At 40.3% G+C, this 13,278-nt stretch overlaps 1 protein-coding gene across 3 annotated transcripts in view; it reads left to right on the top strand.

The window, feature by feature from the left end:
* znf646 (zinc finger protein 646) overlaps window positions 1-13,068 on the top strand; it is a 67,226-nt gene extending 54,158 nt beyond the window's left edge. For all 3 annotated transcript variants that reach the window (XM_035405830.1, XM_035405828.1, XM_035405829.1), the window contains exons 5-6: window positions 1,319-2,524; window positions 8,497-13,068. In XM_035405830.1, coding sequence (XP_035261721.1) covers window positions 1,319-2,524; window positions 8,497-9,439 — 2,149 coding nt within the window. In that variant the 3' untranslated portion in view covers window positions 9,440-13,068. The remainder of the gene's footprint in view (window positions 1-1,318; window positions 2,525-8,496) is intronic.
* The last annotated feature ends 210 nt before the right edge of the window (window positions 13,069-13,278 follow it).

The raw sequence follows: 13,278 nt of genomic DNA, 5'->3' as shown, positions 1-13,278 counted from the left end.
TCATAGTTCCTTCAATAATGTCATGTTGTCCAGGTCCCAAGGCAGCAAAGCATCCCAAAACCATCACACTAGCACCATCATGTTTGACTGTTGGTATAACGTATCTACAGTGAAATGCTGTGTTTTCTTTACGCTAGGCATAATGGAACCTATGTCATCCAGAAAGTTCCATTTTTTGACTCAACTGTCCTTTTCCCAAAATGCTTGGGGACCATCTGGTGCTTTTTTGCAAATGTGAGAGGACCATTGATGTTTGTCTTGGTTTGCAGTGTTTTCCGTCTTGCTTCTTACTCCCATGAATCCCATTTTTCCCCATTTTTTCTTATTGTGGAGTCATGAATACTGACCTTAGCTGAGGCTTGAGAGGCTTGCAGTTCTTTGGATGTTTTTCTGGGATCTTTTGTGACTTCCTGGATGAATTGTCACTGCACCCTTGGAGAAATTTTGGCAGGCAGGACGATACACTATTCTTCCAAGTGTTCTCCATTTGGAGATAATGGCTCTCACTGGGGTTCAGTGGAGTCCCAGAGTAAACCTTTTCGCTAATACATTTTAACTAATCTCCCTAAATAATACAGTATCTAAATGCTGTATTATTTAGTGTGATCTCCCAAGGACATAGAGTACATCTGGCCCAATTTAGGCTATTCACACAAAGGGGGTTAATACTAATCGATGAAATCATTTTCAGATTTTTATTTTTAATTTAATTCTGAAAATCTAAATAATATAATTTGACAAGGAAAGTTTATTCTGTGGAAGTAGTGCAGTTTGCCAGAAATGTAGTCATCCAAGGCCTTGATTGCTCCTACTCCTGTTGTGTTGGTATGGAGTAAGGCAAATACTGCACACACAAACTGGGCTCTTTTAAGCAATATGCCTGTGTTATCCACATTTGTGGATTCATCCAACTGGATTGCATGCCACAGGAAAGTCTGTAATCTCTCAAACAATTGACCATCAACATATTCAGCCATATGTCAGTTCCTATCCTACTGGGTTATGAATTAGGCCACTGCCAAACCTTTGCTGATAGCTGACTCTCTTAACAAGTCCACAACATAAGTCTTTTGTGGCGCAAAGAATCAATTTTCTCTGATGCCGTAAGAATTTCCTTTGGTAATACAATGACCTACCAGCTTTGATAAAATATGTACTTATTGATTGGATTAGACCTATAGAAACTGGATCTAATCTATGAAATGTGTAAAATAAGGGAGGTGGGCTGAACTCAACAGATCAGCAGTCCCAGTTATGAAAGTACAGTTCTGTATTGTGATCTTGACAGTTTTTCTTATTTAAAATTTTTCTTTTGTAGGCACAAGTGTGAAGAGTGTGGTAAAGCCTTCAAAATCCAGAAGCAACTCCTGAATCACATGAGAATTCATAAAGAAAACCGAGCTAGAGTCAAGGAGCTCAATCAGCAACTGCAGACCCTCATTCAGGCGAATAGGACTGAATCAAATGGAGGACCTGACATCCATAATGTAAATGCCAAGATGGATGACAAGTCAAGCTCTTGGCGCAGAAACTCCAGGCCCAGAGGCCGAGGAACCACTGTCCATTGTAATAGGTGTGGGGGAAACCACAGCTGCAAAGTCTGCCCTGCAGTGGGTACTTTGGTGGAGCCACAGGTTGAGGTCAAGTCAGAGGAGGGAGGGAATGACCATCGCCCCTATGCCTGTGACCAGTGTGGACGAACCTATAGGCATGCAGGGAGCCTTGTCAACCACAAAAACTCCCACAAGACAGGCGAGTACTATTGTTCTGTTTGCAACAACACATATTCCAACCAGCTTGCTATGAAGAACCACCTACGTATCCACTTTGCTGTGAAGAAACACACTTGCCAGGACTGTGGGAAGGCCTTCCGGGGACAGAAGCAGTTGTCTACTCATGCACGCTCACACCGCAGGAAGAAAGCACGCACAACTGGGGGTAGGGGAGGTGGTAATAGACGAGCGAATGAGGGCAAGGTTACAAAATGTAAGGAATCCAGTCAGGCTTTTACCTCAGCTGCTGAACTTTTATCCCATACCAGTGAACTACAGCTACCATCAGCTTCTACAGAGGGTCACCTGAATGGTGTGAAAAATGAACCTTGTGGCAGTGCACAAGCAGGCGAAAAGGAGGAGCGTCCCTTTGGCTGCAGTATCTGTGGCCGTACCTATCGTCATGCTGGTAGCCTTCTAAATCATAAGAACACTCATAAGACAGGCCACTTCAACTGCTCCTTCTGTGCCAAGCCCTTCTCAAATCCCATGGCGCTGCGAAACCATACACGCATTCATACACAGAAGAAGAAGCATGTCTGCACCACGTGTGGCAAGGCGTTTCGCCTTGCCAGTATCCTTCACAACCATCAAAACATCCATATTCGGGGGGACATACACTTCAACTGCCCTGTTTGTGGCAAAAGTTTCCAGGGTAGGTCTGGGTTGAAGAGACATCGCTGCCAGAAGAACCAGGAAGGTCGGAAAAAAGCCACTGAAAGTAGGGCAGAAGGAAGAGAGAGGTGCTTCACGTAAGTTTCCCTGGGCATAGCGATAAGTGAAACTATTATTCCTTCTTTGACCATGTAATCATTTGTAACACACAAAACTTTTGAAATGTCTGTTTTAAGGACTTGTATAAAAGGAAATAAATATTAAAATAGAAAAGCAAAATTTAATTTGCAGTCACTTGCTCATATCTAATAATTAAGCTAACATACTATTCTCTTTGTGTGTAAGCTAACAAATATGCCTATTAGAAGTTATTTGATTTGTTGTAATGGACATGTACTGCTGTATAACCAGAGGTTATGTCATTTTTGTATTTAAATGTCCCTTCTGTTACATTTTAGCTAGCATAGCTATGGTCTGCATGAGATCCATTCTTTTATAAAGATAACACTCAAACTGGGTAACTCACTGCTGTTGTTTTCTGAAAAATATGCATACAATAGCGAAATCTTGGAAATCGCTCTATTTGTGTGTATGAAGGAGTATACAGTATATGTACTACATTGCCAAAAGTATGCAGACACCAGAACATCACACCCATATGTGCATGAACATTTCATTCCAAAAACATGGGCATTAATATGGATTTGGTCCCCCCTTTGCCTTTATAGCATTACTTTTATCCAAAGCGACAAACAATAAGTACATACCAAAGGTCATTGGAACAACTGCAAAACACATGTTCGGTGAGGTATGATACTCTATGTAACAGTTATTCATAGCCATGAACCCAGTAAGTCCAGTTCACACAGTAAGCATTGGCTAGGTCACTCTTTCCAGAGTGAGAGGCAGTCATTGTGATGCCATCGAAAGTGATTGAGATCTCCCGTAGTAGGGAGGTCATATAGGGGATGAACAGAAACTTGGTCTTGTTGAGGTTGAGCTTCTGGTGATGCCTAGCTATCCAAGTCAAGATATCAGCCAGGCAAGCATATATTCTCTCGTTGACATGTAAGGTAGTGTTAAGAAAGGCCGTGTGAATTAATGACTGAACAGGGAGATTTGGTGTAAATGGAGAACAGCCCCAGCACAGATCCCTGTGGGACTCTTGTAGCAAGGGGCAGAGAGAGACCCCATCTAGGTGACCTGCTAGGACCTATCTACAAGATAGGAAGCAAACCAGGACAGGGCAGTCCCAGAGATGCCAAAGTAGAGATGAGTAGTTTGTGGTTGACCGTGTCGAATGCTGCAGACAGGTCTAGTAGAATCAGGATAGTGGAGAGGGATGAGGCTCTGGCAGTGGCAGGTGCCTTCACCACAGCCAGTAGGGCAGTCTCTGTTGAGTGCCCTGATCAAAAGGCAGACTTCTGAGGGTCAAGCAGGTTGTACTGATGGAGAAAAGATGATAGTTTAAGCACTTCTCATTCAAGGGCTTTGGACAGAAAAGATAGAAGCAATACCGGTCAATCAGAGGGGTCTATGGTAGGTTTCTTAAGGATTGTGGTAACACAAGCCATCTTAAAGTCAGAGGGAAAATAGCTACAGACAAGAGGAGGCATTAATGATAGAGGACAGGTAAGGAAGTATCTCACTGCATATAGACTGAAGGACTGTAGATGAGGATGGGGTCTAGTGGACAGGTAGTTGCAGGATGAGTGACTATAAGTTGGAGTATATCTGTATCCTCCAGCATCTTGAAGGAGGCCAGTGTAGCAGTGGGGAGTAGGGGGCATCACTGGATGAGTGAAGAAGTTCTGGATACGAGCCACCTTCCCGTCAAAGTAGGCCAGGAAGTCATCTGCCGAAAGGGAAGTGGTGAGGGGGTTGGAGGGGAAATGAGGGAAGAGAAGGTGGAGAACAGTTTGTGTGGGTTGGAGACACACACTGATCTTAGACTGAAAAAACTGAAGTCTTAGCTAATGATATGGCAGATGTGGAAGCTGCCAGCAAGGTGTGGTATGAGGTTAGGTCATTAAAGATCTTGATTTTTCCACTTTTTCCTCTCTGCAGCCTGTAGCAAGGTTCTGCTGGAGCATAGAGATTCAGTCAGCTATGGGCATGGGGGTGATGATTGTGCTGGTTTAGAGACAAGAGGACAAAGTGAGTTAAGAGACTGGGAGAGGGATGAGTTTAAGGTTGAGGTAGCAAGGTTAACAGGCAAGTTGGAGAAAGAAGCAGGAGGAAGAAGTGTAGAGACAACGGAGGAGTGTGAGAGAGTGGAAAGATTTCTTCTGAAAGTTGCAGTGGATGAGCTGTTAAAGGCATTGGGGGAGAGTAGATAGGAGAATGAGAAGGAGACAAAGAAGTGATCTGAGACATGGATGGGGCATCACCGTGAGCTGGGATGTGGAGCAGCTCAGGGGTGTGTGAGAAGGCGTAGCCCGCAGGGCTACGCCACAGACATGCAGCTGGAGTGGCGATGTTAGTAATCCAGGTCTCTGTGAGAGCAAGGAAGTGAAGAGGCTTTGTCTTTGCATAGGCAGTAATGAGTCAGCTCTCTGGACAGCTGACTTGCAGTTCCATTGTACTCCTGCCACTGTGAGTTCCTTAGATGGGGACAGGTGGGTTGACAAGATTATTCAGGTTGTGCCTACGGTGGATGGGCCATCTGGAATGAGGCAAAGGGCACCAAGGAATCTGGGTTAAATACATGCTAGGTGTCTGTCAAATAGCAAAAGGAAGGTGATCATTGATGAAGAGGCTGCCTATGCCTATGGCGACCTCAGCTGAAATTTTAAAGTTATAAACTGGGTTCTGATGACCTAAATGAAGGTGTTCAGTGGGGTAGAGGTAAGGCTGTCAAGTCAAGTTCAGTAAACCCAAGGGACCTAGCCCAAACTAGGAAAATCGGCCCCAGACCATTATTCCTCCTCTCCCAAACTTTACTGTTAGCACTATGCATTTGGGCAGGTAGCATTCTCCTGGTATTTTCCAAACCCTGATTCCTTCATCTGACTGTCCGATAGTGAAGGGTGATTCATCACTCCAGAGAATACATTTCCATTGCGCCAGAGGTGGTGTGTTTTACACTACTCAAGCCAATGCTTGGTATTACACATGGTGATCTTAGGCTTGTGTGCAGCTGCTCGGCCATTGAAACCCATTTCATGAAGCTCCCAGCAAACAGGTCTTGTGCTGACATTGCTTCCAGAGGTAGTCTGGAACTCGGTAGTGAGTGTTTCAATCGAGGACAGACGATTTTCACGCACTATGTGCTTCCGCACTTGGCAGTTCCATTTTGTGAGCTTCGTTGTTGTCACTTGTAGACATTTCAACCTCAGAATTACAGTTGACTAGGGCAGCTCTAGCAAGGCAGAAATTTGACAGACTGACTTGTTGGAAAGGTGGCATCCTGTGACGTGCCACATTGAAAGTCACGTTAAGTTCAGTACGTCCCTCTACTGCTAATGTTTGTCTATGAAGATTGCATTGATGTATGCTTGATTTTACAGTTGAAGCCAAAAGTTTACATACTCCTAGGCTAAAGACATTCAAACTCAGTTTTTCACAACTCCACACATTTCATGTTACCATACATTTCCTGTGTTAAGTCAATTAGGGTATCTACTTTATGTCCATAAGAGGTCGTTTCAAAATAATAGCTAAGAGACAGATTTATTTCAGCTTTAATGTACTATATCAGATTTTCAGTGGGTCAAAAGTTTATATACATTTTGTTAGTATTTGGTGGCATTTCCTTTTAATTGCTTAACTTGAATCAAAAGCTTGGGGTAGCTTTCCACAAGCTTCTCACAATACTTTGCCAGAATTTTTGTCCATTCCTCCTGACAGAACTGGTGTAACTCAGTCAAGCTTGTGGGCCTCCTTGACTCGGGCACGCTTTTTCAGTTCAGTCCACAAATTTTCTATGGGATTCAGGTCAGGGCTTTGTGATGGCCACTCCAGTACTTTCACTTTGTCATCTTTATGCCATTTTGTTACAACTTTGGTACCTGATGCCTCCAACTCATTCACCAGTTCTTTTTGGTTGTCTTGGGGTTCAATTGAACCTTTTGGACCAAAGTATGTTTAGCTCTGGGAGTTAATTTGTGCCTCCTTCCTGAACGATGCAGTGTCTGTGTGGTCCCAAGTTTTTTTTATTTGCATACAATTGTTTGTACAGATGCTTGTGGTACCTTCAGTTGTTTGGAAATTGCTCCTAAGGAGGAACTGGACTTCTGGAGGTCCTCAATTTTTTCTGAGGTCTTAGCTGAGTTGCTTGGATTTCCCATGGTATCAAGGGCAAAAAGGCGGTGGCTCTAAAGGTAGGCCCTTAAATACAGCCACAGGTGCCAATTAACTCCTTATTATGACAATTAGCCAATCAGAAGCTTCAAAAATAGTCATTACATCAATTTCTGGAATCTTCCAGACTGTTTAGAGACAGTCAACTTAGTGTATGTAAACATTTGACCCACTGGAATTCTGATGTAGTGAATTAAAGCGGAAATAAATCTCTCTAATCAATTTTTTTACAATTACCTCTGATGTGAACAAAGTAGATGCCCTAATTGACTTGCCAAAAGAAATGTATGGTAACGTGTACTCAGAATTTTCTTAGTCAAATCGGGTTTGGCAGTTCAATATGACGATTCGTTTTATATATAAAGGTCTATAAGACTTTCTGGCAAAATAGTACATTGGCATGTGTTTCAGTGCTGATTTAGACCACGTTAACATAGTCAAGTGCAACAGAGTCATCATATGAACATTTATTTGAGCATTTAAAATCAATAAATTCGTTAAGACAACTGCACATGACCCCAGATCACTGATTTGAATTGCCGACAATGCATTAGCCTGCGTGCGGATTTGTCAGAATCATGTGTCGGAATAGGCTACACAGGTATTTCTGATTAAACCTAGCTAAAAACATAACTAAAAACCTAAAAACATAACTTTATTTTGCTTTAAACATTAAAAATGAACAAACAAATTAAACAGTTTAAATAAATTCACGGCATTGTCCGCTTAACTGACATATCTTCTTCAACAGGATAGGGGCCTAGGCTACTTCTTTATTTCTCTTTAAATATAGGCCTATGTATCTAAACAAACATGTAAAAGAATAAATTAACAAATGAAGCAATTTAAGATTTTAATTATTTTAGTTGAAAATAATGCGTTTGTAAATAACAGTTTAAATAAACGGTATTGTCAGCCTTGAAATAACTGACGTCTCGTCTTCAACGAGACCCTTTTTATTTCTCTTAAATACAAAAAATTAATATATAAATCTATATAAACGTGTAAAATAATAAATTAACAAATTAAGCAATTTAAGATTAGACTTCTTTTAGATGAAAATAAATGCAAACGGTTTAAATAAATTCACGGAATTGTCCGCTTTGAAATAATAACTGACCTCTCGTCTTCAAAAGAATAGCCTATTCTATTTCTGTAGGCTATTTCCCTTTAAACACAGTTTAAAAATAACTAATAAATCTAAACAAGTATAAGAGCCTAAATAAATAAGCAAATTAAACACAAATTAGGATTAGCCTATAATCTTCAGGTTTCGGCTTCTCCCTCCAGTTTACCGTGCATGTTGTCACGTGGAATTTTTCTAGCACGCGCAGGTTGCAAGAATATAAACACTAAATTTATAATTTCCTTTATTTTATTTATAATTCAATATTGTAATATAACCACTGTCCACTTTTGTAAGATTCTATAATGATGTGTTCCAGTATTGTAATGCACATTGACTGTCTTTAAAAAAAAAAAAAAAAAAAAGCTTGACTCAAAGAATCTCAGTTGACTGAGGGGTCTCTGACAGATGATTTGAATCGTCGACTTTCAGGGGGCAGCCCTTGTAACGTGAAATGTGTGGAGTTGTGAAAAACTGAGTTTGAATTGATTAGGTGTATTTAACTTAGGTATATATAAACATTTGGCCTCAACTGTATGCACCCGTTACCAATGGGTGTGCTTGAAGTAGCCAAACCCACTAATTAGAAGGGGTATCCACATATCTTTGGCCATGTAGTGTATAATAATGTTTTAAGTTTTTTTTAATGCTTTCTAATGGTCTCCTCTTCTCATTCTTCAGGTGTGAAGAATGTGGTCGTTCATACCGCCATGCTGGCTCTTTGCTTAATCACAAAAAGACACACACTACTGGCATCTACCATTGTAACATTTGCTTAAAGACCTTCTCCAACCTGTTAGCACTCAAGAACCACCGCCGCATTCACTCAGAGGTGCGACGTCACTGTTGCCCTGACTGTGGCAAGACATTCCGTGTGTCTTCACACCTACACAGCCACCGTCGAGTGCACAGCAAAGAGCAGTCTGTCTCATGCACACCCTGTCAGCGAACCTTCCCCAGTTTGACCAGTTTGCAGCAGCATCAGGAACTGCATAGCCAGATGCAGCAACATACAATGCAGCAGAGTGACCTTGGGGGAGAGGAGATTGGGGCTGACTTTAACTGGGGCTCAGGACTAGACCTTTCCCTAATGCAGGCTCAAGGACTGGATCCAAATGGGCTTCCACGGCTGGCATCATCTTTCTCCTGTCTGGACAACAGCCATCCATCCGAGTTGCAGAAGCAGCAGGACAGCCATGGAGCCGAAGCAAAGGGAGCGAAGGTCCACGTCTGTGAACACTGTGGTCGCACCTACCGACATGCCGGCTCCCTACTTAATCACAAGAACAGCCACAAGATAGGATGCTTCTTTTGCTCTGCATGCCAGAAGGAGTTCTCCAACCTAATGGCCCTGAAGAACCACAGGCGTATCCACACGGAGCCCAAGCGTTTTCAGTGCCCAGAATGTGGCAAGGCCTTCCGGGTTTCCACTCAACTCATATGTCATCGTCGTATCCATACTAAAGAGAAGCCCTTTTCTTGTTCACAGTGTGACAAGCACTTCTCTAGCAAGTCCAATTTGCGCCACCATCAGAAAGTCCATCAGAGCCAGCAGAATTTTGAGGCCACGCTGGACACGAGTGCAAATTCCTTTATGGGCCTTAGTATGAGTCCTTTCCTGTGAAGCGGGGCTTTTTTTAAGGTGAGCTGGTGTCATCTGCTGCCATCTAAACAGAAAAGGGATTACAGTTCCCAGTGTTATTTGGACAAATACGGCCAAATTATTAATGTCAGCATCTAGCATTTCCATTGCATCAGCTTTTCTCTAAGAGAGCTGTGTTTGGAGAGGGCTATGCAGTGCATAGAGTCTTCAAACTCGGAAGCCTGACTGGCAAGACTGCACTCTGCCTTTTAATGATCATGACACTATTAAGGCTTGTGGTGAAGCTGATATCTCAGGATGGATTTCCAATGACATTCCCCACATCCCAAGTGACCAAACTATGGCCTATAGAAAACCAGAAACCTACACAGTTGTGTGGTTATCTAAGGGTTGTCTGAAATTATCCAAGCTTAAGAGCAACAGTAGTTTAGTTGCTTGGATCATATTCTTAGGTCCTGTGGACAGGAGTGACATGGCAGAATCGTTATAAGACCAGTTTAAAGTGTAGAGGTAGTCAAAAGACACAACATTTGTAAGATCAGTAAAAGTCCACTCCTTGAGCACACAGACTTCCAATTGATTGATGGCTGACCTCATACCCCTTCACATCATTTTGCTGCTTAACATAATTTCTGCTTCTTTTTCCTCCTCAAAACACTTCATACTTTGCCTCCTCACAACACATCATTTGAAATATGTACCTTTGGAAAATGACATTTGGGCCATCATAGCTGGCTTCAGACTCTTGAACCAGGTGGTTTTTCTTGCCAGTCAAATCTTGCAGTGATGTAAGAATATTAAAAACATATATTTATACTTTATTTTTAAGAGGAAGTACAGTGAAATGGGATCTTTATGCCTGGAGTAATTTTACTGGCAGTGCAGTATTTTAATCCATCCCTGAGTGTACAACTTATATAGCAGATATTTAATAAGTAATATGATTTAACTTAAATGTCTGAGCAAACAATACCTGCTGCAGAAGAGTTTTCTTGCATGGAATTACATACCCATTGTTAAAGTGGTATCAAACCCACCCACATGTTGCATTGTCCCCTGGTTACAACACTCGTATTTGAAATGAATAATATGGAAACAGTGGGCCTCATTTATCAATCGTGAGCCAAACAAATTTGATTGTAAATTGTTCGTAAATGTATTTATGCGAACAATACAGGATTTATAAATGTTTTTGTATGTGTTTATTCATAGGATCCAAACAAATTTCACTAGTGCTCTAAACTGTTAATATTGTGTGTGTAAATCTGTGGAAAAAACGATTTCAAAGCTTTTTTTGCATATTTTGCTTTTATTTTTCCCATTCATTTGTGTTTTATTTTGATTAAAAAACAATAGCAAAATTAATTTAATGAATTATACAGTTAGTCAATTGAATATTATAATTGTTCAAATTATTATATAAAAATCACAATTGGATTCAACATTAAAATAGATATGCTTAATTTGTGTAATCCTGATTAATGCTTAATTGCAATTAAATATAAATTCCATGAAACACGTAAATGAAGTTTGCTATAAATAGGGCACAGTCAGCTTAGGCCTTCATTACTATGTCTTCTCTTGCTTTATTGTTAGCTTTGTTACAAATGAAGATTTTGTTCTTTGCATCTAGTTTCATGTCAAACCATTTTTACCTGTTATGCAGAATTTGAGGGTTTACACCAATAGCTAAGGGAGAGTCGCCATAAATGTAACAGTTGTTGGGTTTTGCTCGGTTACTCAGAAAATATTTAGCCATACACTTTGAAATTTTTCTTCAAACAGCCTTGACATGTCTGTAGTCATTAGACGTTTGAATTACATTCATAACTTAATCGAGTCAGATACAATTAAAACAAAAGTACATGCAATCCAATGTTGCATGCACACCTAGTTGGTATGATTGTAACAGATGTACAAAAAATTTTTACACCCTAGAATGTCTGCATATACGTTTTTTTTTTTTTTTTCCTCATTTTAATAAATTGTTCCAATGGTAACGTGAGACCAGACATTATGAAGCATGGCTTTATTCGTGAAAGTCAAAGGTAAACGTTAACGTACAAGCAACTTCGTAACTTACCATGAAGTGAGTTGCGATAACGTCCAAATTGACAAGGAGAGCTGCTTTTGTTTATTTCTTAACTAACAGGTAAGCTTTTACAAAGCAAATGGCCTGCTATACAGACCAATCTGGTGTGTGCTTATTATAAATGCTTGTGACCAGATGGCTGTTTCTTTTCTATTAATCACTTGGAACATCTGGATGATGAGGCTATGGCAACGCAGCAAGCAAATCAGATGAACACATTTAACATTAAACACTGAACTAACAGAGTTAAACATATTGATGAGTAAAAGTAAATTTTTTAATCAATATTAAACACCATTTAAAATGCCTAAAGTCTCCCCAAAAGGACACTGCATGTAGATGGTTTTCAGAACCATCTAGTGTCCCTAATCTCAAATCTGAAACCCTCACCATGACATCCCTGGGTACCAACCCTTTTGTTTTCTCCTTAGATGGCATTCTGTAAACATGACCGCAAAACAGCATGTTATAGCAAGTGAGATGTGGCATAACTGTAACAGCTGTTACATTTATACCGACAGGGACATCATGTTTTTTTGGTAACCTAGCATTCAGTTCCCGCTAGACTAGACTCCGACCAATCATACTGCCTTTTAAAGGACAGACAACTTTTTAAAAAATGATGTATGGTTTGATTTATTGTAAATAAATATAAGCCTTATACCTGAAAATGACTTCTGGCATGGCTTTTCACTCACCTTACTCTAAAACAATATTGCTGAATCGTGAATGTACAAACCTGAAATGGCTGTGGTAGATGCATGGTATGTTAAGTTATTGCCCCTGTTACATTTGCGCCAGGCTTTAGCCTTTTCCAGCCCTGACACTCCACTGCTTACTCTACAGAATAAAATATGTTTTTGGCTTGTACTTCTAGTAACAGCGCTTCAATCTCCACTTCAGAGAAGTTTTTATGTTATTTAATCTTTCCTCAGCCATCTCTTTAAATTGCCTGTAATAAATTTCTAAGCTCCTTATATGGTATTTTAGGGTGTTAATCTATGCTTATTGCAATTTTTTTTGAACGCGCTTTTCATTTACGTTTGATTGGTATTTATCATGCGCACATGGATAGGAAAAAAAGGCGTGTCTATGAGCGTTGGATAAATAGTGAAATGTCTTATTTTGCTTCAGATTACGAATTTATTTACACAGTTTGAAAATAGTATGAAAATATTGATAAATGAGGCCCAATGTTATAGCTCTCTAGCCAAAAGTTGAACATGTCATAACTAGCCTGTAGTGTGTAAATTCATACTGTAATTAGATGGCACAGTCAGTGCCAGGTCATCGCAAAACAGCATGTTGGATGTAAAATCTGGAGTCAGGACCCATCGCATGTTTCTGATACCCACAAGCATTTTTGCCATGCAGTCATATTGCGTATATTTGCTTTCAGAAATCCATTTTTTGATGCTTCATGTGCAACGATTCATTGCATCAAGAAATCTTTAATTTGACCACAATGTGACCATTCGATAAATTTAAATGCAAAATCATTTCCAAAATGTGTTTGATTAAACACACTAGGCCATTAAAATAATACTCCTTGCTTCAAGTTCAGAACCTGTCGTGTTTATTTCCAAAAGGTGCCATGGTACCATGATTCAGATTTGAGAGAATTTTTTACATTGCCTCTGGAGTGAATTTAAATGGTATGCTTGTCTATTATACAAAAATGCAGTCTTTGAGATGTGTAAATGGAAAATGTATATGTCTGTGTAATGAGGTCAGGATGAATATCATTCACTGATACAATTTTCCCTTT

Source organism: Anguilla anguilla, chromosome 2 (assembly GCF_013347855.1).
Source record: "Anguilla anguilla isolate fAngAng1 chromosome 2, fAngAng1.pri, whole genome shotgun sequence".
NCBI classification, from domain to species: Eukaryota; Metazoa; Chordata; class Actinopteri; order Anguilliformes; family Anguillidae; genus Anguilla; species Anguilla anguilla.
This window is presented reverse-complemented; position numbering and strand designations above follow the sequence as displayed.